A 23,684-nucleotide genomic window follows, 5' to 3' on the forward strand; every position below is an offset into this window, starting at 1 on the left:
ACAGGACAACAAGTACTGACTGACAGGGACTAAAATACACTGGCAGGTACAGGAACAGGTGGACAGACAGCTGGAAGTCATTAGGCTAGACAAGACAAGGAAGTAAATCAGAATACACTAACATGAGACAAGACCTTCAAAGTAAAACAGGAAACAGGACCAGAGTGACATAAGGAGCAAAGGAATCCACAGGCTCGGAAATACAAAACAGACACCAAAAAACTAGCAACCTTGAACAATAGAAGAAAACAGCCTAAAAACAATAATACAAAATCTAAACACTGGGCCACGGGTCCAGGACTGTAACAACAAGTGAGTCAAACAGCTGCACATCCTCGCTGCAGGTGTGAAGAAGGAAACCTCAAATGCAAAACGATGTAAATGTATAAAAATGTTTTGACAAACCTTAAAATCCTACTGTCAGTTTTGTAAAGCTTAAAGTTTAATTTCTAAATTTAAGTTTCAAATGACAGCAGAATATTAATCCCATAGAGCAGCAAACAGCAATCTAGCCATGTTGTTTCTCCTCTAAATTTAATTCTGTCATTCGCTGTAAAAAGAAAAAATAAATAAATAAATATTTTGAAGGCTCAACAGGAAATGATCAGGTTATCGTAAGAGGACCAAACCTTTAGTGCAGCAGCAGCTGCGTGTTGTTGTTATCAGGACTTTAACTGGAGATGAAGATGTTGCTGCCACTCCTGCTCCTCGTACTCGGTAAGCGCACTCTTTGAATGCAAACACAACAACGCAGCTGTTTGTGCTTTTAGACAACATAAAGTCTAACATGATTTCACTGGATGTAAACTGACTCTACTTGACTCTATTCCTTATAACCCCCTCTGGGACTTCATGCAGGGCGCTCACAGGGTTACAGCTGAGTTCATATCTGTTTAAGACGAACTATCTGTGTGTTCCAGACGTCTCTGTTTCTTACTGATAGAACCACAAACCTGCCAGAGTGTAGTGACGTTTGACAAGATTAACGACTATGGCAAAAAAAAAAGAAAAAAACTTGTCCAATGATACAGATGAAAATTGGTTATGTTGACAGTTGTGTGTAACATTGTCAGTGGTGACACTTTTATGTGTTGTAACACTGGGATGTCTGTTTACTAATAAACTGTTTGTTTTCTGTGTGGTTGTGTTTCTGCCTCATTTGATGTTGTTGCATGGTGAGGTTATTTGTTACAAATTGATGGACTGTGGTGTCGTTGTTAGCCCTGCTGTCTCATTACAGGAAGGCGTCTGAGCTCAGATCTGCTTGTATCTGTGTTCATTTTCAATAAGAAATGAACACCGATACAAGAAAATAAGAGATGGTTTCCTCCTTTCACCTCAGTGTTGTTCAGTCATCCATCAGTTTTCTTTAACATCTTTGATGTCCTTTCAGTGTTTGTTGGACAGGAAGAATCCGTGTTTGAATACTTTTTATAAAACATGGCTGAGAGTGATGTTACATATTCTGCAACTTTCTGAAACCACTTTATATCAACCCAAGGACAAAATCTACTGCATACACATAATAAGTGTTTTTTTTGTGTGTGCTTGTGTCTCCTTCCAGTTTCCCAGCATGCCCTGGCTCCAGTGGTGGAGGTGTATGAGGGGGAAATATCTGTCCTGTTGCCTTGCGAGTACTCAGGTTTTATACCTGAAAACCCCACAGTGCTGTGGACTCGCAATGATCTCAACCCCAAATCTGTCCACCTACGACGAGAGGAAACGGATGATTTTAAAGGGCAAAACCAGCATTACAGAGGGCGCACATCAATGAGGCCTGATGCTCTGGACACTTCAGACTTCAGCCTCACTCTGAGAAAACCAACAAAGACTGATAGCAGCATCTACACCTGCTCCATCGGAAATGAAAGGGCGGAACGGAAACTGGCAGAAATACAGCTGCATGTCAAAGGTACAAAACCCAACACCTGTGATTATGAAGGTCAGAGGTCAAACTAAAGAGTAACATAAAAGATTTTTCTAGTACTGAAATCTGATAAAATAGTGGTAAAGTTTTCTAGATGCAACCACACTGGAAAAATAAAAACATGAACACCAAAGAAGAAGAAAATAGAATCTTATTGGTACAATTTTTGGTGTATCTTCTAAATCAGGATGATTTGATCCAGAAATTCTTACATGTGCAGGAAAACCAGCAGCTTGCCTGCCTAATAGGGACAGACAATAACCCCACATGGTCTCTTACTTATGTGTGATAACTAACAGTAGTACTGTGAAGACCTGGCACAGTTTTGGCTCACAAGCTTTCCTGATATTTTTCATGCAGAATAGAGATTTTAATGACTTTATTATTGATATTTATTTTTACTGGCAGCAGAGTCAGAGGTCAGTAACACAGATGCTCAGATCTCAGATCAGGTCGATTCTATGATTAAAATCAGTGTGACTGAATCTGCTTCTTTAGTTACAGAACATCCAGAAAATACTCTCAGCCCTTCCTTTTTTTCCACATTTTGTTATGTAACAGTCTTATTCCAAAATGGATGGAATCAGTTTTTCACCTCCAAATTCTTCTTGCACAATACCCCCATAATGAATATGGAAAAAAATTGGCTTAAATTTTTTTTTTAAATTTAAGCTAAAATTAACAGATGTACAAAAGTACTCACAGCCTTTTCTGGGACACTAAAATTTAATCTCAGTTGAACCTTGTTCCCTCTGATAATCTGCCAGATGTTTGTTGATTGGAGTCCACTTGTGATAGATGCAGTTGATTGGACATGATTTGGAAAGGCACACATGTCTGTATAAGGTCCAACAGTTGACAGTACATGTCAGAACACAAATCAAGCTTTGAAGTCCAAGGAATTGTCTGCAGACCTCTGAGACAGTATGCATTGAATCGAGTTTGCCAAAAAGCCCCTGAAGTATCTCAGATCATGAAAAAGAAAATTCTCTGGTCTGATGAAACCACTATAAAAATCTTTGGCCTGAATGCCAAGTGTCATGTCTGGAAAAAACAGCATCATGTTGTGGGACATTTTACAGTGGAAGAACTAAAAGATTTCCTGAATGCACCAATGTGTAGAGAACTCCTTGATGACAACCTCCTCCAGAGTGCTCTGTACCTTGGACTGGCTGAAGGTTTATCTTCCAACAGGAAAACGATCCTAAACATAGAGACAAGATAACATAGGAGGGCTTCGGCACCACTTTGTTGTCTTTGTTCTTGAGTGGTCCAGCCAGAGCCCAGACAAGAACCCAATCAAACATCTCTGGAGAGATTAGACAATGCCTTTGCACTGACACTCCCCATCCAGCCTGATGGTGCTTGAGAGGGTCTGCAAAGAAGAATAAAGAAAATGCCTAAAAATAGGTGCCAAGCTTGCAGCATCATACTGAGAAAGACTGAAGGCTGTAATTGCTGCCAAAGTTGCTTCAACAAAGCACTGAGCAAAGTTTGTGATTACATGTTATTCTCATTTTTTTTATTTTTAATACATTTGCAATCATTTAAACAGTAGCCTGTCATTGCGGGGTATTGTTAAATTCAATTCAATTTTATTCATACAGCACCAAACCACAACAACAGTCGCCTCAAGGCGCTTTATATTGTACAGCAGATCGTACAATAATACATACAAAGAAAAAGACCTAAAAATCATATGACCCCCTATGAGCAAGCACTTTGGCGACAGTGGGAAGGAAAAACTCCCTTTTAACAGAAGAAACCTCTGGCAGAACCAGGCTCAGGGAGGGGCGGGGCCATCTGCTGCGACCGGTTGGGGTGAGAGAAGGAAAACAGGATAAAGACATGCTGTGGAAGAGAGACAGAGGTTAATAACAGATATGATTCAATGCAGAGAGGTCTGTTAACACATAGTGAGTGAGGAAGGTGACTGGAAAGGAAAACTCAATGCATCATGGGAATCCCCAGGTATTGTGTGTGTAGAAATGTGAGGTGAAACTCAATCTAATCCATGTTGGAATAACAAAATGTGGAACAAATAAAACACTGGGAAAACTTTCCAGATGCAATTTTTATAATTTGGTTTACTGTCCTCTCAGACCAAGAACTGGAGGAGGAGGTCGTTGTAGGATCAGAGTCTGTCATCCTGCAATGCAAAACAACACCTGACCTGCCTGAGGACACCACAGTGGAGTGGACAAGATTTGACAGAGAAATCATGATGGTCCATGGATATTCAAATGGAAGTGACCACCTTAAGAAGCAGGACGACCGTTACTGTGGTCGAACAAAGATGAACAAAGACCTGCTGAGAACTGGAGACCTCAGTCTGACCCTGGAATACCCCACAGAGAGAGACAGTGGAGAATACATCTGCATCATCTACAGGGACAAAGACATCCTGAGACAAAAAGTAGTGCTGCAGGTCAAAGGTCAGACATGGAGATAAAAACCATGATACAGTGCAGGACATTGAGATCAGAGTTCAAAGGACATGTTGTTTGTGTTTTTTTCCACAGAACAGTTTCCATCCTGGGCGAAAGCTGTTCTTGTGCTCCTGGTTCTCCTGGTTCTTCTTGTGGTTTTTGGAGGTCTCATATATTATTTCCATCAGTATTTCATGTCAGGTGAGTGTCTCCTACTACACTACCCATAATGCCGATGGTTAGCAGGTGTCCTCTGGTGGCTCCTTGACTGCGGCTCACACAAACTTGTTCCAGAAGCTGAAAGAGTTGATAGTTACAAACAGCTGATACAGAGAGCTGAAGAGAAACTTCCAGGTTTGTTCCAGAAGTCAGAAAACCTCCTTCAGACTCAGTCATTGATCAGTGAAACAGCTCCACAACATGACTTTACTAAACAGTGTGTGTGCTTCACTGCATGTGTACTTTATTTGCCCACGTAAATACCTCACTGAGATTAAAATCCGTTTTACAAGAGTGACCAGCAGAGTCATGTATAAGTTATAACAAATACAATGTGTGACAAATAAAGAAGCAAACACAATTTTCCACACAGACAAGTGAACACAAACATGAATCATGAATTCACAAATCCTATAAAACAACACAAACACAACACAAAAAAACAAAACCACAACACAACACAAAAATGAATCAAGAATCTTATAAAATAACAGGTCATTATAAAACCAACAATGACAAAATTCACACTGATCAAATTGAGCCATTCTCTCACTTCTTTAACTTTAAACTCCTTCTGTAGATTTTTCCAGAGGCAACTTATTCAAAAGCTTTTTCCCCCAATTCTGTTCCGACACTAAGGACACATATATATTACACATATATATTAGGGGTGCAACGATACACAAAATTCACGGTTCGGTTCGATACTTTGGAGTCACGGTTCGATATTTTTTCGATACAAAAAGAAATGTTCATGACTTTTTAATTTGTCATTTATTAAAATTATAAATATATATTTTAACTCAAAAGTACAGTTTTTAAATTTAATGTTGCTGAAACAACAAAGTAATAAAAAAAAAAATCTATCTGATTGAGGAATCACTCATCTTTGGTAAAGAGAGTTTATTACAGAGAAATGTCTCTTTCCAAAATAAAAGCTATAGTATACGCTTATTCTGGGCTGTATTCTCATCACCATATTAAACGTATCAGGTCCCCATAAGGAGAATCATGTGCTAACAGCTGTCTAAATGACAAGTGTGACCTCTGTGTAGTGTCTTCTCTGGTCTGCATTCACAACAAAAAGGCAACAAGTTAGAATGCTTTCGTTTATTGTCGTGACCAGTCAGCCTCACAGGAATCCTCCAATACTCTGAGGATTACATTTACACTTGCAGTGTGATCATATAGTGGTAAAATTATACAAATTATGTTGGGAAACCAACACGTCACACACAGCATGTGGAGCCACAGTCGATTCTGCCTCAGAGGTTGGGACGCTCAATGCCGCACCAAGAGAACAACCAGTTTGACCAATGGCAGACTCCCTATCACTCGCTTGGTCCATCTGCATGGCCTTTTGTTGTGGGCAGTCTGAGGTACACCTGTGCACTACTCATGATGTCAGATCAGCATCCTGATGTGGCACACCTGTGAGGTGGGATGGATTATCTCAATATGGCAGATGTGCCCACTACCACACATTTGGACTGATTTGTGACCACTGTTTGGGAGGGATGGTTATATTGTGTATCTGGAATGAATTTTAGGTCTCTACGTCCATCCCATGGGGAATGGGAGCAGTAACAAAGGTGTTGCGTTTATATTTTTGTTGAGTGTATGTGAAAACCTGAACGCAGGACATGGCATGGGAACAACACAGACAATCCGACAAGGACTGAATGAAAAGGCACAGACTAAATACACACAGGAGGCTAATGAGAGAAGTGGGAACACATGGGGAACAGCTGACACACATGAACATAACGACCTCACAGTGGAAGAGTAAAACTAAACACAATGAACACAGGAACACAAGATCTCTTAAAAAATAAAACAGGAAACATAAGACGCAGATATGACAACCTGAACTTGACAACGTAATGTGGTGTCGCGATAGAGGAATAACTGGGGACGGTAACTAAGATATTGACAACGCCACCTGGGGGAGGCCGTTACACCCCAGGAAAGATTTCTCTAGCCAATGTACGTATTGCACTGGCTACCAAAGCCCACAGACTCGTTATTAACGGCAGAGGTGAGACAAAGGAAGTTTACAAATCAAAATTTATTAAGAGGAACTACTAAAAACATAACTATAAAATCAGGAAGGCACCTAGGGTAGCAGGGTTGAGACGGCAAAATAGTTAATTAAAACACTTTATTAACAAACGATGATTAAAATGACCAGACTCCCTACCATGATGCTACCCTAAAACAATCACAGCATGATAAAAGAATATCCATCCATCCATCCATCTTCATCCGCTTTATCCGGAGCCGGGTCGCGGGGGCAGCAGCCTAAGCAAAGAGGCCCAGACCTCCCTCTCCCCAGCCACCTCCTCCAGCTTATCCGGGGGAACACCAAGGCGTTCCCAGGCCAGCCGAGAGATATAATCTCTCCAGCGTGTCCTGGGTCTGCCCCGGGGCCTCCTCCCGGTGGGACATGCCTGGAACACCTCACCCAGGAGGTGCCCAGGGGGCATCCTTGTCAGATGCCCGAACCACCTCAGCTGGCTCCTTTCGATGTGGAGCAGCAGCTGCTCTACTCTGAGCCCCTCCCGGATGGCCGAACTTCTCACCCTATCTCTAAGGGAGAGGCCAGCCACCCTTCGGAGGAAGCTCATTTCTGCCGCTTGTATCCGCGATCTCGTTCTTTCGGTCACTACCCACAGCTCGTGGCCATAGGTGAGGGTAGGAACGTGGATCGACCGGTAAATTGAGAGCTTCGCTTTTACACTCAGCTCCCTCTTCACCACGACGGACCGGTGCAGCGTCCGCATTACTGCAGCCGCAGCCCCAATCCGTCTGTCGATCTCCGGCTCCCTTCTCCCATCACTCGCGAACAAGACCCCGAGATACTTGAACTCCTCCACTTGGGGCAGGAACTCATCCCCGACCCGTAGTGGGCACTCCACCCTTTTCCGGCTGAGAACCATGGCCTCAGATTTGGCGGTGCTGATCCTCATTCCCGCTGCTTCACACTCGGCTGCGAACCGTTCCAGTGCGAGCTGGAGGCCCTCACCCGATGGAGCCAACAGAACCACATCATCTGCAAAAGTCAGAGATGAGATTCTGAGGCCACCAAAGCGAAAGCCCTCCGCCACTTGGCTGCGCCTAGAAATCCTGTCCATAAAAATTATGAACAGAACCGGAGACAAAGGGCAGCCCTGGCGGAGCCCATCACCCACCGGGAACGAGTCCGACTTATTGCCGGCAATGCGAACCAAGCTCTTGCAACGGTTGTATAGGGATCAAATGGCCCGTAGCAATGGGCCAGACACCCCATACTCCCGCAACACCTCCCACAGGACACCCCGAGGGACACGGTCGAATGCCTTCTCCAAGTCCACAAAACACATGTAGACTGGTTGGGCAAACTCCCATGCACCCTCAAGTATCCTGGAGAGGATAAAGAGCTGGTCCAGTGTTCCGCGACCAGGACGAAAACCGCATTGTTCCTCCTGTATCCGAGGTTCGACTAGCGGACGAACTCTCCTTTCCAGCACCCTGGCATAGACTTTCCCAGGGAGGCTGAGGAGTGTGATCCCCCTGTAGTTGGAACACACCCTCCGGTCCCCCTTCTTAAAGATGGGGACCACCACCCCGGTCTGCCAGTCCACAGGTACTGCCCCTGATCTCCACGCAACATTGCAGAGGCGTGTCAACCAGGACAGCCCTACAACGTCCAGAGCCTTCAGGAACTCGGGGCGGACCTCATCAACACCAGGGGCTCTGCCACCAAGGAGTTGTTTAACTGCCTCAGTGACCTCGCCCCCGGAAATTGGCGGGTCATTCCCCTCATCCCCAGACTCTGCTTCCTCCTCGGAAGACGTGTCAGTAGGATTAAGGAGGTCCTCGAAGTATTCCTTCCACCGCCTGACAATTTTCTCAGTCGACGTCAGTAGCGCTCCGCCAGCACTATACACAGTGCAGGTAGAGCACCGCTTTCCCCTCCTGAGACGCCTGACGGTTTGCCAGAATCTCTTCGAGGCAGTCCGAAAGTCTTTTTCCATGGCCTCTCCAAACTCCTCCCACACCCGAGTTTTTGCTTCAGCCACTGCCCGAGCCGCATTCCGCTTGGCCTGTCGATACCTGTCGGCTGCCTCCGGAGTCCCACAGGCCAACCAAGCCCGATAGGACTCCTTCTTCAGCCTGGTGGCTCCCTTCACCTCTGGTGTCCACCATTTGGTTCGGGGATTACCACCGCGGCAGGCACCAACCACCTTGCGGCCGCAGCTCAATGCAGCAGCTTCGGCAATGGAGACGCTGAACATGGTCCATTCGGACTCAATGTCCCCAGTCTCCCTCGGAATGCTGTTGAAGCTCTGCCGGAGGTGTGCGTTGAAGATCTCGCGGACTGGGGCCTCTGCTAGACGTTCCCAGCACACCCTCACTACGCGTTTAGGTGCACCAGGTCTGTCCAGCGTCCTCCCCCGCCACCTGATGCAACTCACCACCAGGTGGTGATCAGTTGACAGCTCAGCCCCTCTCTTTACCCGAGTGTCCAGAACATATGGTCGCAGGTCTGCTGATACGATTACAAAATCGATCATCGACCTACGGCCTAGAGCGTCCTGGTGCCACGTGCACTTATGGACACTCTTATGTTCGAACAGGGTGTTCGTTATGGCCAAACTGTGATTAGCACAGAAGTCCAATAACAAAGCACCGCTCGGGTTCAGATCAGGGAGGCCGTTCCTCCCAATCACGCCCCTCCAGGTCTCGCTGTTGTTACCCACGTGAGCATTGAAGTCTCCCAGCAGGACAACAGAGTCTCCAGGTTGAGCACGAGGGCGAGCGTCTGGTGGCCGGGCCTTAGTCCATGGGGCCCGGCCGGGCACAGCCCGAAGAGGAGACATGGGCCCATCCTCCCGCAGGCCCACCACCCGCAGGAGGCGCCATAGGGGTCGGGTGCATTGTGTGCCGGGTGGCGGCCAGGATAAAAGAATAACCACACAAAATAGTGGAGACCGGCCACTTGAGGAGGCAACCTACAGGGAGGAGTGCCCAAGGGTGCCACCAATTATTCACCCATGTAACTTCACTGCAGACCTCACTGTCACTTACACTAAACTCTAAATGGTGCAATCAACCTATGCCCGGTGTGTACACTCGCATGCATCAGGAAGGGGATTCCACCTCACGTGTCTAGCCCCTCAGCAAGCGGCCACACCTCCACTAAAGCAATAAAACAAAGCATAAAACATTACACACATTAATAAAAGATCTACATAAAACAAATACACCCCAAAGTACTGTTCGTTATAAAAGCATCATGTAACAAACAAAACAGCATATGACAAGACAGCAGTATAGTGCAAACCTGCAACAAAGGAGGGAAACAGTTGTCAAAGTCCACCCTACTATATGCCACGTTATGATGAACAAAGAGTCCCACTTACCACTCTCTAAAGGGCAATACTAAACCGAGTAGCTTTCCTTGAGAGATCTGCAGCGCTTAACTGCCTAATGCTCTCAGCCACCTTGGATGGACAAGACTGCCAAATGCCTCCTTCTGGTAGTGAAGCGCAGCTGTTTCTTATAAGCCTGCTAATTATTGGCTGGGAAGGTGTGGATGTCAGTGGTGCGTTTGTGGACATCATGTAAAATCCTACACCAGAATCTACTTCTCTACAGTAAGACACAGACATGAAACACATGAAGGGCAAGGGAGACTTAACAGGGGTGTTAGACACAAGGGGAATCTAATGACAAAGAACTATAACAACCTAGGCATGATAAAAATGAACTTAGAAAACCTGAAGGGCTTAAACATAAACCATAAACTAAAACTCAAAACGCTGGGTCAAAAGACCCAGGATCATGACACCATCATCTGTTTTTTCTTCGGTAACCTTTGGTCACACTCTCGGTTGATTTTTTTTCTAGTCGGCACACTCATTTCCTCCATTACCCGGGCGGCACGGTGGCTGGCTGCTTCCCAAACAAATACACATGTGCGGCTTGGTACTTGTGCTGTACGTAACAAGTCACGTGACATGACGCTGCAGTTGTGATTGGTTCCGCTCTGCGCTACTTAATTTGGATTGGCTGTTCTTTTTTTTTAAGAGGACAAGAGAGATGAAGCCTATCGCAATAGTTTAACTTTTCTATCGAGAAAAAGTTATGTCGCAATACATCTCGTTATCGTTCTATCACCCAGCTCTACGTGGCCCCTTTTAAATTTAGGCTTATGGCCTCTACCTCTTATGCGTATCGCAGCCGGTTCAGCCACAGGATCAAACAGTGGCTTAGTTTTTGCAGAGCACCACTCAACAAAATGATGGTAGTAGAGAACCATTCCTAGGAAGGACCTGATTTTCCTCGCACACAGTGTCACCCCGTCAGACTCCATTAGGTCTGCTTTCTGCACATTGTCTATAGCCTGCATTTTACTTGGGTCTGTTTTCACACCCTCACCACATATAATGTGTCCCAGGAACTTCCCAGACCGCTGAAGAAAGTGGCATTTCTTAGGTGAGAGCTTCAGGTTGTTGGCAGAAAGGCGCGAGAAAATCATCTGCAGACGTTCAAGTGCCACCTGTTCAGATGTGGCATATATAAGCATATATAACCATAAGGTTATCCAGATAACACAACAAGCTTGCGCAGTTCTCATCACCAAAAATGGACATTCGCATAAAAGTAGCAGGACTATTTGTCAGGCCTTGAGGCACCATGTTATACTCATGAAGGCAAAATGGGGAGAATGCCGTGTATTTTTTGTCGTCCTCGTGGACGACAAAAAAAACCCTGAAGTAAAACCCTGATGTGAGATCCATTGAAGAGGAAAAGACATTTCCCACCAAGTGCTGCAAGGGCGTCTGACTGATGAGGCAATGGATGTGAATCTTTAACTGTTCTTGCATTTCATCATCTGAAGTCATTGCATATGCGCAGGTCACCATTTGGCTTAACAACCAAGACAAGGGGGATGAGAACTCACTCTGGGATTTATGGATTTTTCCTGACTCCTCCATCTCATCTAGAGTAGTGCGAAGCTTCTCGAAGCCATATATTGATACTGTAAGATCATATGTAGCAGAAGGTATAACAAGGTGACCCCCACAACCAACAATGACAATGTCTTCGGCTGAACGTCTCTCAATATCAGGTATAGATTGTGAAAGTTTCTCATCAACTGTCTCACTTATGGTGCACGCCATAGATCCACTGTCCACTAATGCTTTAAAAACTTGTCCACTACTAGTAGTCACTGCAGAGTAGAATAAGCTATCAGTATTTGGGAGCCTATGCAAGCCCTGTGCAATCAGTGTTTTATTTGGCGGTATGATGCCACTGTAAGTGGAATACAAAGTCTCATAATCTGTGTAGTCATGTCCAAAGTGGGAGGCTTACTTGCTGGATCTGCGCTGTCCTCCCCTCCACGCAGATCGTTCAGTTTCCCTGATGACCATTGAAAGGAGGACACTTGCCCTCTGGGCAGTTGCGTCTTGAATGATCAGGTACATGACACAGGAAGCACAATCTGTTTTCCCCACAGTGCGTGAGGGTGGAGTGGGATCTATCTCTGCAGATGGAACATCCAAACACGGTATTTTTGGCAGTCGGGTACTCTGTCACCTGACATTAGCTCGAGCATAGCCTGGGCCTTGCAGCACCTTCTCTAGCATGCTGATCAACCTCTCAATAGCAGTGCTATCCTTTTTTTTTTTTTTTTTTTTCTAAATGACATCAGAAACAGCAGTATGCGACATTACGTGATGGCAGAGCTTCAGTTCATCCTTTGTCATTTTTTTTTTTTTTTTTTTTTTTTTTAATAAATAGGACAAGGGGAATGAATGAGAGAGAGAGGGGGAGAGAAAGAAAGAAAACCAAAGGGGAGAAGAGACGGTGAGAAGGGGGGGAAGAGAGAGAAAAAAAAAAAACTCCTGGGTCACCTGTATGGAGAAAAAAAAAAAAAAACAAACAAACAAAAACAAACAGAGGAGACAGCAAACAACAAAGAGCAACATAATAATAGAGAAAACAAAGCACCATCACAATAAACTAGCTAGTCATAGATATCAGTATTTACTAAGTAATAAACGATATTGTGCAGCACGCAAGATAGACAGCGCACAGTGTGCTTTGAGGCAGCAGCCAAGAAAGCTTTAGTCCGCGTCTGTGAATACCCATGTGTGCATAGCTGTGTGGATCAGCATGCTTGCATTCCAAAGGTTTCTCCATGTAATGATCTGCTAGGGAGTGTGGGGGGGCCACAGCCCCGTCCTCCAGGGTGTGAAGCGGGTATGGAGGAGATCAAAACTCCAGACATCCAGAGGCCCCCAGAACACAAGAGACCATGGAAGACCAACAGAGGGGCAGCCGCGCCACTGTCCCAGTAAGAGCTGAGGAGAGTCCCAGATGAGGGCTCGCCCAGCAGCCGCGGAGCAGAAGTCAGGGGGAGTTGCAGTGACGCGCCCGTGAGCTCCGCCGGCCCCCAGCTGCGCCTGAGTGACCGAGCCCTAGGCCGAGAGGCCGGGGGCACCCCACCTCCAAAGGGGCCCGAGTGAGCCCCAGGCCCCAGGCCCCGACAAGCGGCCGCCAAGGAGTGAGCCGGTGTGTACCCGGACGCCCACCCCCAGACACAAAGAACCACCAACACACCGACACCTGAGGGAGTCCGCCACCGGCAGGGGAAGTGGTGGTGGGTGGAGATAGGCCTCCAAACCTTGGAGGGCCTGAGGTGTCCCCAGAGAGGTGGCGTCTGATACCCAACCTGACATATAGACACAGACATACAGGCACACACAGACACAAACATCCATTCCCACCCTCATGCTCTCATATGCACTCACTCCACACTCAACCAACGTGGAGACAGACATAAAGAGACGCTGTACGCACAATCACACTCCCCAAGCGTACTCTACAAACCGGGTCTAGGTACCCTTGCCCCTGGAGGGGGGAATTGCACCCAGACCCAGGTGGTGTTACCCTTTTCCCTGCGGTGGGGAGAGGCAGACCACCCCGACTCCGCAGCAGCAGGGAGGCCCCACACCCCAGACCGCAGTCGGACGGCCAACTCCTCCTACTAGCCCTCCCGCTCCAGCAGGCCGCAGAGAATGGGGGTGGGAGAAGACTCCAAACCTCCCTCCACCCGCTCATTGTAGTGTTGATGCATATGTGTTCTAAGGTGCAATTAAAACCCAGGAGGGCATGGAGCTACCTGCCAAGGAGCAGCAGGTAAGCGCATAGTCCCTCCTGCTAACCCTCAATGACTAAGTGTATTTAAAATTGAGAGGTGGGCAACGACGTCAGTGCTATCCTGACTCACAGCTGGTCTCTGCTCGTGGTCAGCCAAGCAAAGAGTAGCATTTGCGCTAACCTCTGCCTTATTCACATAGACACAGTCACCTGTCTGTGGAGAAGACTGGAACCCTTTTCCCCAGGTGATACTTATCCAGTACCTCCTGAACTTCACGAGCTGACCATTTATCACATGTTTTGACTCACATCAGTTATTGGGGGGTCTGAGGCCAATGCCTTAGTGCACTGTACCGACGGCGACTCAGCCACAAGCCCACAAGGGCAATCTGCTGCTCTATGCCCCACCCGACAGTCACCCAGTGAAAAAGGAACAGCTGTTAACCCTCTACCCCTACCCACATCAAGGTGAGTCACATTTGGGGTGTCATCTGAGTCACTGAGATCCATATCTAGCAGGATATTAAAAGAGCTAAAATTGGCTTAATCCAATATGGCAATATACAAAGTCCAAATGAAAGTATATCCAAAAGTCCCCAAAGTTTGATTCTGTTACCCAACAGTCTAAACAATAAGGAGGCCGATGCTCCACGATGCTGCTGCCACGAGAAGACACCAGCCCGATCCAGCAGCATCACGAACGAGTTACGGCACCAATGTGACCTCTGTGTAGTGTCTTCTCTGGTCTGCATTCACAACAAAAAGGCAACAAGTTAGAATGCTTTCGTTTACTCTCGTGGACAGTCGGCGTAAGACCTAAATGGAAAAGCAACAACAGCGTTAGCTAACTATGCTCCCATGTTTTATCCCTCTCTTCCCAATGAAGAAATCTCACATAAACGTGCATTCAATTCAACATAAGGACATGAGAAATGACCCACAACAAATGATGTTTAAACAACAAAAATAATCCGGTCAGATTGTACTACTGTTACAACCAGCGATATGATTTTTCTTCCCCATGACATTTGCGCATTCCTTACCTCAATCCCTTGACTGGTTTGTTCTTAGGAAGTTTGCATAACAACTCTTTGCCACTTGAGAATAACTTGAACTTGAATTGATCTGAATTTAACACCAACTTAATTTGAGTCAAATGGGACTGAACATCATCAAAGGCAGACTGCACAAATTCAAGTGTACTTCATCTGAATAAAAATGTAATGCAGCATTTTTATCTATGTACACAGAAGAGCAGTGGTCCAAATATGGAGCCCTGGGGAACTCCTTTGGACACTGTTCTAGCTGACAGATAATTTGATAACCAACTCACAGCATATAACACACAGCAATATTGTTTAGTCTGTTTACTAAAATGGCAGGACGACTGTATCAAAAGCCTCTTACAAGCCAAGACAAAGAGGAGCTCAGTATTTTTTCAGTCCATTGCATTAATGATGTCATTGATCCACTTTAAGAGCAGCGGTTATTGTGCTGTGTTGTTTACTGACTGATGTTGGGAAAGAATTAAATATTTGCCCAAATTCTTTGAGTTGTTCACTAATAAGCTTTTTGTAAACTTAAACACAGTATTTATGTGGGCCTGTAGTTATTAACATCATCTCTTTTCATCAAAGAGAGAACATTGGTAGATTTCCATATTTCAGGGATCTCAGTGTTCAAAAGACTAAAACTAAAAATATAAGTTAGTGGTTCTGTTATATAATCTGCAGCCAGTTTAATAAAATAAAGATCTGGTCCTGCACATTTATTTGGATCCAACAGATTTAAAGTTCTGTGGACCTCCAGGACATTCAGAGGAGAAAAGCTGAAGGCTTGAAGCACAGAGTTTGAGTTGTTACAGAGAGCCTCCTGTGCCATAAGCTGTTTGAAATCTGATGTAAAGATTCAAATAAAGACCCCGAAGAAACAAAATGTATAAAGCACTTAAAATATCAAATTTTTCAGTAAAGTACGTCAGCCTTTTAAAACAAAATCTGGTATTTTGGTGGCTATATCCCCTTAATAAGATTTTATTATTTTCCAGAACTTTTTAGGATCATTAAGATGTTTAATGATTTTTCAAAGCTAAAACTCTGATTTGGCCTTTTTTAATTTTAGAAGGTTTAATGATTTCTGCAGAACTCCAAGGACAAAACTAAGTATTCTGTAAATATTCCATGCCAGCTCTACATCAGTAATGAGGTGGATTCTGTTCCAGTTGTCGTCCCAGAAATCATAAAAGAAATTTTGCTCACAGAAATTCTTAAAATCTCTTAAAAATTATTTGAGGCTTTGATTTTGGGAGCTTCAATTGTCTGACTGCAGCGATCACACAGTGGTCACTGACTTCATTTGAAAAACACTAATATGTGTGTGTTAGTTCTAGTTATGTACAGGTCCTGGATCAATGTGATGAATTTAGAAGCAGTAAATTAGAGTTGATCCAGGCCTTGTGTCTTTAAAACGTGCCTGTAAATGATATGACAGGTATTAATCATGAAAATCTAATGTGTATCATTTGGAGAGCAATCATACACATCTATGAATAATTTTTGTTTGTGAAGGAAACTCCTCAGTTTTACTTTTTGAAGAAAACTCCTCATTTACATGAACAAACTGGAATCTATCAGATGTGATTCAAACCACTGCAGTAAGTTTCCTTTAATAACTCTGGTGTGTTCTAGTGTTTGTAGTAAAATGTTGTGGTCTACACTGAGGTCTAACAGGACAAGCACAGAAATAAGTCCTCTGTAACAGGTCATGAGGAGAACATTAGTAACCTTCACTACAGCTCATGTTGTGCTTTGTTGTCCGCTCAGTTTATAAGGTGGAGGTGGATTCAGGGGTGGAGTCTGTCCAGCTGATCTGCAAAACCACAGTTTGCCTGCCTAAAGATGCTAAAGTGGAGTGGAAGGATGCAAACAACAGGAAGGTCCACATGTATGAGAACGGCTCTGACCAGCCTGAAGAACAGGACGATAAATACAAGAACCGAACAAAGATGAAGAGAAACTTGCTGGAACCTGGAGACCTCAGTCTGACCCTGAAACACCCCACAGATGGAGACAACTCCACCTACACCTGCACCGTGTACAGCAGGGAGGGAAACATGCTGATGGAGAAACAAGTGGAGCTGAAAGTCAGAGGTCAGTGCTGTAGATACAGGTCAAAGGTCAGAGGTCAGACTGATGATGGTGGTTCAGTCTCAGTGGCTCCATCCAATAATGTTACAGTGTTAGCATGTCTGATGTTTGTGGCTGTTTTGGTTTTTATTTGATTTCCAGCCAAATGTAAAAGCTTCAGCAGATGAACTGTAGGAGCAAAGTTCATGTGTGAGATTTCATCTGAAAGGTAACATCTTCTAGTTTCTGAACATGTGTTTGTTTAGCATGTGGCTGAAACACAGGCTAAGCTAAGTCAGCTCAAATCTCAGTAAAAACCTTCATTGGTCCTCATCTATGATCAGTCATATCTGAGTCACAATAACTAGAAGATGATTTCTAGCAGAAGTGTGAACATCTCCACATCCTTTCTCCATGTTATCATCCAAAGCTGTGTGAAGTTTCAGAGCTCTGCAGCTAACAGAGACTTTCAGTTTGCTGCTCTCTTCCTCTGACAGCTCCATTCTTAGGGAGCGTTAGTTCTGTTTCACTTTATTCCACTTATTCAGTCTGATGTTCTCTGATCTGTTTCTCTTGTTTAGTGTCTTAAAGGCTGCCAGTGCCTCTCTTTGCTTTAACCAACCTTTCTCTTTATTTCTGAGCTTTTTAAGGACTTTAACTGATGCATCAACCTTTGAAAATGGAAAGAAATCAGTCAGATTCATGGCTGCATCACAGTGTCACATGTAGTTCTCCACATCAGCTGGATTATATCTATAGCAGCAAACAGCAGCTGATGCACAAATCTTTGTCTGTGTGAATAAAGTTGGATCAGTTCAAACAGTTTGTTGCTCTGCTTGAAAGCAGCAGTTTTTCTAATGCACCACCTTCATGTTTCCTTCATATTTGAATCCCCCTGTAGATGCTGACAGGTAACCATGTCACACAGAGCTCAAGCCTTTGAATCCAGCTGTGACTGTTGATTTTCTATTGAATGGACTTTTTCAAATCCAGCTGTAGGCCTGTGTTTGTGAGCTCATTAACAGCTGTTTGTTTAGAGAGACGTGGTCCTCACAGGACAGCCACTACAAACATATGATTTTATAGAATATGATGCATTACTGCAGATTCAACACAATAGAAAGGATTTGAAATGAGCTCAGCCTTAAACATGTGCAGCAGTAATATTGATCCACAGACACTGATGGGAACATTTTTCTGCACAATAAGTACTTTGACTTTTCATACTTTATGTACAATTTGCCAGTACTGCAGTTTTGTGTGTAGTGAGGTGTTTTCATGGTGTTTTCTTGGTGCTTTTACTAAAGGAAGGCTTCTATCAAATTCTTCCACATGTTGTCAAACTGAGCTGTGTGATGAAGTGAGTGTGACAGAAAAACTCAGACTGTGTTTCTCTGCTTCATCAAGTCAAATCTGGTCCTCAGAGACTGAATAAAGTCCTGTCCCACTAACAGCAGCTCCAACAGTCTGTTCACTGCTTTCTTCCTGTCAGTCTTCATCTTTCTGCTGCGTCTCCTCTTCACACTGACCACTTTCTATCTAACAGTGAGCTCCCAGTGAAGCAGCAGCATTCAGCCTGTTAGAGTCAACACAAATGTCTCCATCCAAGCTCATGTTGTGCTTTGTTGTCCTCTCAGTCCCCCAGGTGGAGGTGGATTCAGGGGTGGAGTCTGTCCAGCTGCCCTTCAACACCACACTTCAACTGCCTAAAGACGCTAAAGTGGAGTGGATGGACAATTATACAAGTTACTACAACAGGAAGGTCCACGTGTATGAGAACGGCTCTCACAAACAGGACGAGGTTTTCAGAGACCGAACGAACATGAATGAAGACCTGCTGAAAACTGGAGACCTCAGTCTGACCCTGAAACACCCCACAGATGGAGACAACAGGACCTACACCTGCACCGTCTACAGCAGGGAGGGAAACGTCCTGCTGAAGAAACAAGTGGAGCTGAAAGTCAGAGGTCAGTGCTGTCGATCCAGGTCAAAGGTCAGAGGTCAGACTCGTGATGGTGTTTCAGTCTCAGTGGGCTCCATCCAATAATGTTACAGTGTTAACATGTCTGATGTTGAGGTTAGCATGTGATGTCACACTGACCACTTTCTATCTAACAGTGAGCTCCCAGTGAAGCAGCAGCATTCAGCCTGTTAGAGTCAACACAAATGTCTCCATCCAAGCTCATGTTGTGCTTTGTTGTCCTCTCAGTCCCCCAGGTGGAGGCGGATTCAGGGGTGGAGTCTGTCCAGCTGCCCTTAAACACCACACTTCACCTGCCTGAAGATGCTAAAGTGGAGTGGATGGATAACAATGCAAAGGTCCACGTGTATGAGAACGGCTCTGACCAGCCTGAAGAACAGCACCAGGTTTTCAGAGACCGAACGAAGATGAATGAAGACTTGCTGAAAACTGGAGACCTCAGTCTGACCCTGAAATACCCCACAGACTGGGACAACTGGACCTACACCTGCACCGTCTACAGCAGGGAGGGAAACATCCTGCTGAAGAAACAAGTGCAGCTGACAGTCAGAGGTCAGTGCTATAGATACAGGTCAAAGGTCAGAGGTCATGCAGGAGTTTATTCTCTAAAAGCTTTTAGTTTGAATCTATTTTCAGTTCATTCAAATAAAATAAATTCTTTGATGTTTTGATCTAAAAGCCAAAAATGTCAGGCGGAGCAACTGTGTGTTTAAATGAACAGACTAAGAAGACCATTAAAATGATCCTACCTTCAAAATAAAAGCCTCTGGCATGATGTGAGTTTGGATCAAATCAATAGTTTTGTTAGTTTAGTCCAAATCAGTGTAAATGTATAAATATCAATAGTTTTAAAGCTGCTGAGATCATTCAAACACTTTGATCCAGTCATTTGGATGTTGTCAAATGTCAACCAACCAACACCTGGGTGGAGTCCCAGCTGAAGCTGAGAGATACTCAGAGATCAGAGACAGAAGCAGCTGTATGTAAGCGTTCTACAGGACGGCTGACACAAACCTGATGTTACTGATGTCTCCTAGATAGATCTCATGGACCAAAGGCTCTCTGTGTCATCTCGGCTCCAGCTGAACTAAACTGAGAGGGAATTTGGGCTTTCAGGGAGGGGTGAAAGCCCAAATCCCTGTAAAGGAAAGGGCTGTGATTGGTTCAGAACACGTCAATGAGAAGAAAGGAAAGCTTCAGAGCAACATGAATGAAACAAAGTGTTTTGATGACGACTGAAAGCCAAAACTGTCCCTGAAATCAGAATCCAGTTCATCTCCAGCCCCGTCAGCAGTTCCAGCTGCAGTGCTGTTACAATAATAGTCATCACTTCTAGTTTCACAGCAGCAAACTGGGAACATTCAGCGTCTCAAAGATTGACCTGTTAGCACCTGCAGACATTGTTGAGCTGGCTCTGCTGATCTTGTCTTCATTTCTCCACTATTTGGAGAAGCTTCAGCAGGATCCACAGTCAGAGTCAAACTGGAGTTCTAGCATGGACGTGACGCTTCAAGAAGCTTCAGACAGACAGTGTTCTCCAAAAGTTCTGCTCTAAAAGGAAACTTTGAGCTGTGATTGTTGTAGTCAGAAGGATGGAGGCTGGATCTTTGATGAGTGCTTGCACACTGGCTGTCTTTAAGTATTCTGGGACACAGCCAGAGGACAGACGAGTGTTCATTATTGGAAGCAGCCGAGGGGCAGGGACATCCCAAACTTCACTCAGGAACTTTGGAGGAATCATATCTACACAGCTTGATGAGCGTTTCAGTTGTGCCACCGTCCTTCAAAGCTCCTCCACAGAGACTGGCACAAAAGAAGATCAGATATGGTGGCTGGGGTCGGGGACATCAAGAAAAGGATCAGGAGCTGCTGTTTTGGATTTCCTCTCATTCTTTTGATCCTTCAGAAAGTTTAGAAAGTGAAGACGTTCCTCACTCGATGCCGTAATCTGGTGAGAACTTGCAGGATTTCAAAGACGCTCCACTGACCTCCAAAGAGCTCCAAAGAGCTCTGGGCTGTGCTTATTAGAATGAATTAACGGAGAGAAATAGCCGGCCCTCGCCTCCTTCACCTGTTCATTGAAAGCAGTCGTTCATGCTTTCATTTCTTGATGACGCAGCTGAAGATTCACCTTCTTCCGTCTCCTTTCTGCCCTCCGGCATTGTCTTTTCAGACTGTGAATGTCTTTGTGGATCCAGGGCAGCGAGCGAGCACCACGTTTAGTCCTGATCTTAAAGGTGCAGTTGAATCTAAAGTGGATGTACAAAGGAGGTTCAGATCATTCAGAGTGTTTGTGTGTGTGAGGGAGGAGGAACACCAGTGGTGGTAGAAACACTGATGAACATGTTTCTCCTGCTTCCTCATGAAAAGAGCGTCAGCGTACTGACACAGCTGCTTTTGCCTGATCACTTGGAAAAATGATCTCAAACAGAATCCATCAATGATCAGAGAGAAACACATCAGCTCAAAGCCTGGAGTTCATACTGAAGCCCACAGTTATATGTAGGCCAACAACACGCTGTTTGAAACCAATGAATTTACTGTACTGAGGAACTCAAATGAGTCAGTAAGATCATCAACATGGATCTTAAAATCAGCAGCTCAGATCATGTGATCACACATAAGAACCATGGAGCAGGAAACATCTGAGAGTTCAGCTCCAACTCTGATGGAGTCTTAGGAGGGCGGAGATACCTGCACAGATAGGAGCTGTTTCACACTTTAACAAGCAGCACCTCCAAACTACACCCTTCATCCACCTTAATAGTGGAGCATTTGAAGTGTCTAAAATGTCCCAGAGCGTCGGGCCGGGAAAAGACAGAGCGCACGCCTCCTTTATTGTGAAATTCCTCACCATGGTAACTGAACACATCAGCTGGTCTGCAGCAGGTCATGTTCAGAGTTTGAGGCTCAAAGTGTCCCATTTTCACTGATTGTTTCCCGACGACATGCTTCACGTGTGATATGGATCCTCTGCTGAAGGAATCTGCTTTCTATCCACAACCTGTTGATCCGTGTCTGACTAACAGCAGCGCAGGAAGCCCTGCAGTTACAGAGAAACTGTCTGAGTCGCATTGTTGCTGCAGTTTACCTGCAACTGCTGTGAAGAAAAAGTCTCACTGTGTTTGTGTTTGGTCCTAATCTGCTGCCTGTCTGTTTGACATGCTGGATTTCCAGCTGATCGATGACAGATTAGAAACTGATCAGTCTATTGATCACACAATATTCCATCAATAGAACTGATTGGACTTTGATTTGTGTAACAAAGTGATTTCCACGTCTCCTTCATGATGTGACAGTGTCAGAGCTGAATGCACTTGTAGAGTATCATGTTTTTATGGCTCACATTTAAAGTGTTCCAGCTCTAATGTACAGCTGTCATATTAGAAATAGAAGCAGCTCTGATTTTAGTGCTCAAAGAAATCTATGAAGTGATGAATTCACACATGAACAGTTTTCTGCAGCGTTCCTCTCGGCCTTATTTGCAGCTCCACTCTTGTTTTTGCTCTAATAATTATTTCTCTCCATGAGCTGTTTCTCTGCCTGAAGGAGGCGCCACTCCATCGCTTCATTTAGTGCAGAACAAGAGTCACATGATGCTGCTCTGAACACCAATCACACTTTGTACAGCTCATGTTGTGTTTGTTGTCCTCTCAGTGTGTCAGGTGGAGGTGGAGGAGGGGGCGGAGTCTGTCCAGCTGCCCTTCAAAACCACACAAAACCTGCCTGAAAATGCTGAAGTGGAGTGGGAACGTAAAGAACCTGAATACAGGAGGGTTCACGTGTATGAGAACGGCTCTGAACAGCCTCACAAACAGCACCAGGTTTACAGAGACCGAACGAAGATGAATGAAGACCTGCTGAAAACTGGAGACCTCAGTCTGACCCTGAAACAGCCCACAGAGAGAGACAGTGGGAGATATGAATGTGATGTGAGGAGGAACGGACGGGTTAGATTCAAAACAGTGCAGCTCAAAGTTAAAGGTGTGTTTGTGTTTGTATGTCTGCGTGTGTGTGTGTGTGTGTGTGTGTGTGTGTGTGTCTCTGACTGTCTTGTGTCTCATCTGCAGGGAGAGTTCAGGTCCAGGATCAAACAGGGGACATCAGGAACAGAAGCAGCTCCATTGATCCGACTCCTCTGATGGCTGATCAATCAGTTTGATCTGTGTGTTCTTTGATTATTGATCAGTGATGTCAGAGTGGAGTCAGTGTGATGTTGTTGTTGTGTGTTTGAGACTTTTAGTGTCCATGAAGGTCTCTGCTGCCGTAGATCCTCTGAACTGTGACAGAGGTCTCACTCTGGAGGAAACTCTCAGCACTTTCCAGCAGCTCCTCCATCATGGAGGACGTTCCCTCACTGTAACAGGTGGAGGAGAGAGGAGAGGAAGCACAGGTGGATCCTCTGAGGAAGAGGAGCATCCTACAAACCACATGATCACATGACCAGAGGACAAGCATGTGCAGAAACACATTAAAGTCAGCCTGTAAACACGTTTGTGTAAATTCTAGTCGTGTTTTTCTATCACATTCAAATAAAAGCAGAGAAAGCAGAACAAATGCTGAAGCTGTCTGTGTGGAATAAAGGAGTTACAGTACTTTAAAGCCTCAAACACGGAGCACCAACTCGTCTATGAGCACATTTGCATTGTGTAGAAATACAGTAATGAAATAGCTTCATTTAAATCTCAAGTCACGGGACACCCCACTCTTGTTACGGTCATTTCAAGCCGGGTCGTAACACTGAGACACAAACGTTTCCTGAGCTAAAGCTGACGGACTGACAGCTACAATGAGTGACTCTCTTTATCCTGCTGAACCCTGAGGAGGACACACACACACACACACACACA

At 44.9% G+C, this 23,684-nt stretch overlaps 2 protein-coding genes across 3 annotated transcripts in view; both read left to right on the forward strand.

Annotated features, from left to right (window-relative positions):
* Nucleotides 1–23,684, forward strand: part of LOC146712720 (butyrophilin-like protein 2) — a 92,037-nt gene that overhangs the window by 31,848 nt on the left and 36,505 nt on the right. The window lies entirely within an intron of this gene.
* LOC146712721 (uncharacterized) lies at nt 631–23,460 on the forward strand. 2 transcript variants are annotated; one of them, XM_085452113.1, is made up of 9 exons: nt 631–717; nt 1,565–1,912; nt 4,030–4,362; nt 4,450–4,557; nt 16,551–16,877; nt 18,491–18,820; nt 19,063–19,386; nt 22,492–22,818; nt 22,905–23,460. In XM_085452113.1, exons 1-9 carry the CDS (start codon nt 681–683, stop codon nt 22,994–22,996), a joined length of 2,226 nt encoding a protein of 741 aa, XP_085308239.1. In that variant the 5' UTR covers nt 631–680; the 3' UTR covers nt 22,997–23,460. The 2 variants fall into 2 exon arrangements, with proteins under 2 accessions (XP_085308239.1, XP_085308238.1); XM_085452112.1 differs by lacking the exon at nt 19,063–19,386 and having other exon boundaries at nt 22,905–23,458.

The sequence above is a fragment of the Copadichromis virginalis genome, linkage group LG3, assembly GCF_057382275.1.
Source record: "Copadichromis virginalis isolate Kocher_CV1m ecotype Utaka linkage group LG3, C_Virginalis_male_GT1.1, whole genome shotgun sequence".
In the NCBI taxonomy this organism is placed as follows: domain Eukaryota; kingdom Metazoa; phylum Chordata; class Actinopteri; order Cichliformes; family Cichlidae; genus Copadichromis; species Copadichromis virginalis.

Coding starts and splice junctions, on each gene's coding strand:
- LOC146712721 (XM_085452113.1), top strand. CDS start 681: ATGAAGATGTTGCTGCCACTCCTGCTCCTCGTACTCG. Junction 4,558..16,550: donor CCATCAGTATTTCATGTCAG/GTGAGTGTCTCC, acceptor TTGTCCGCTCAG/TTTATAAGGTGGAGGTGGAT. Junction 18,821..19,062: donor AGTGGAGCTGAAAGTCAGAG/GTCAGTGCTGTC, acceptor TTGTCCTCTCAG/TCCCCCAGGTGGAGGCGGAT.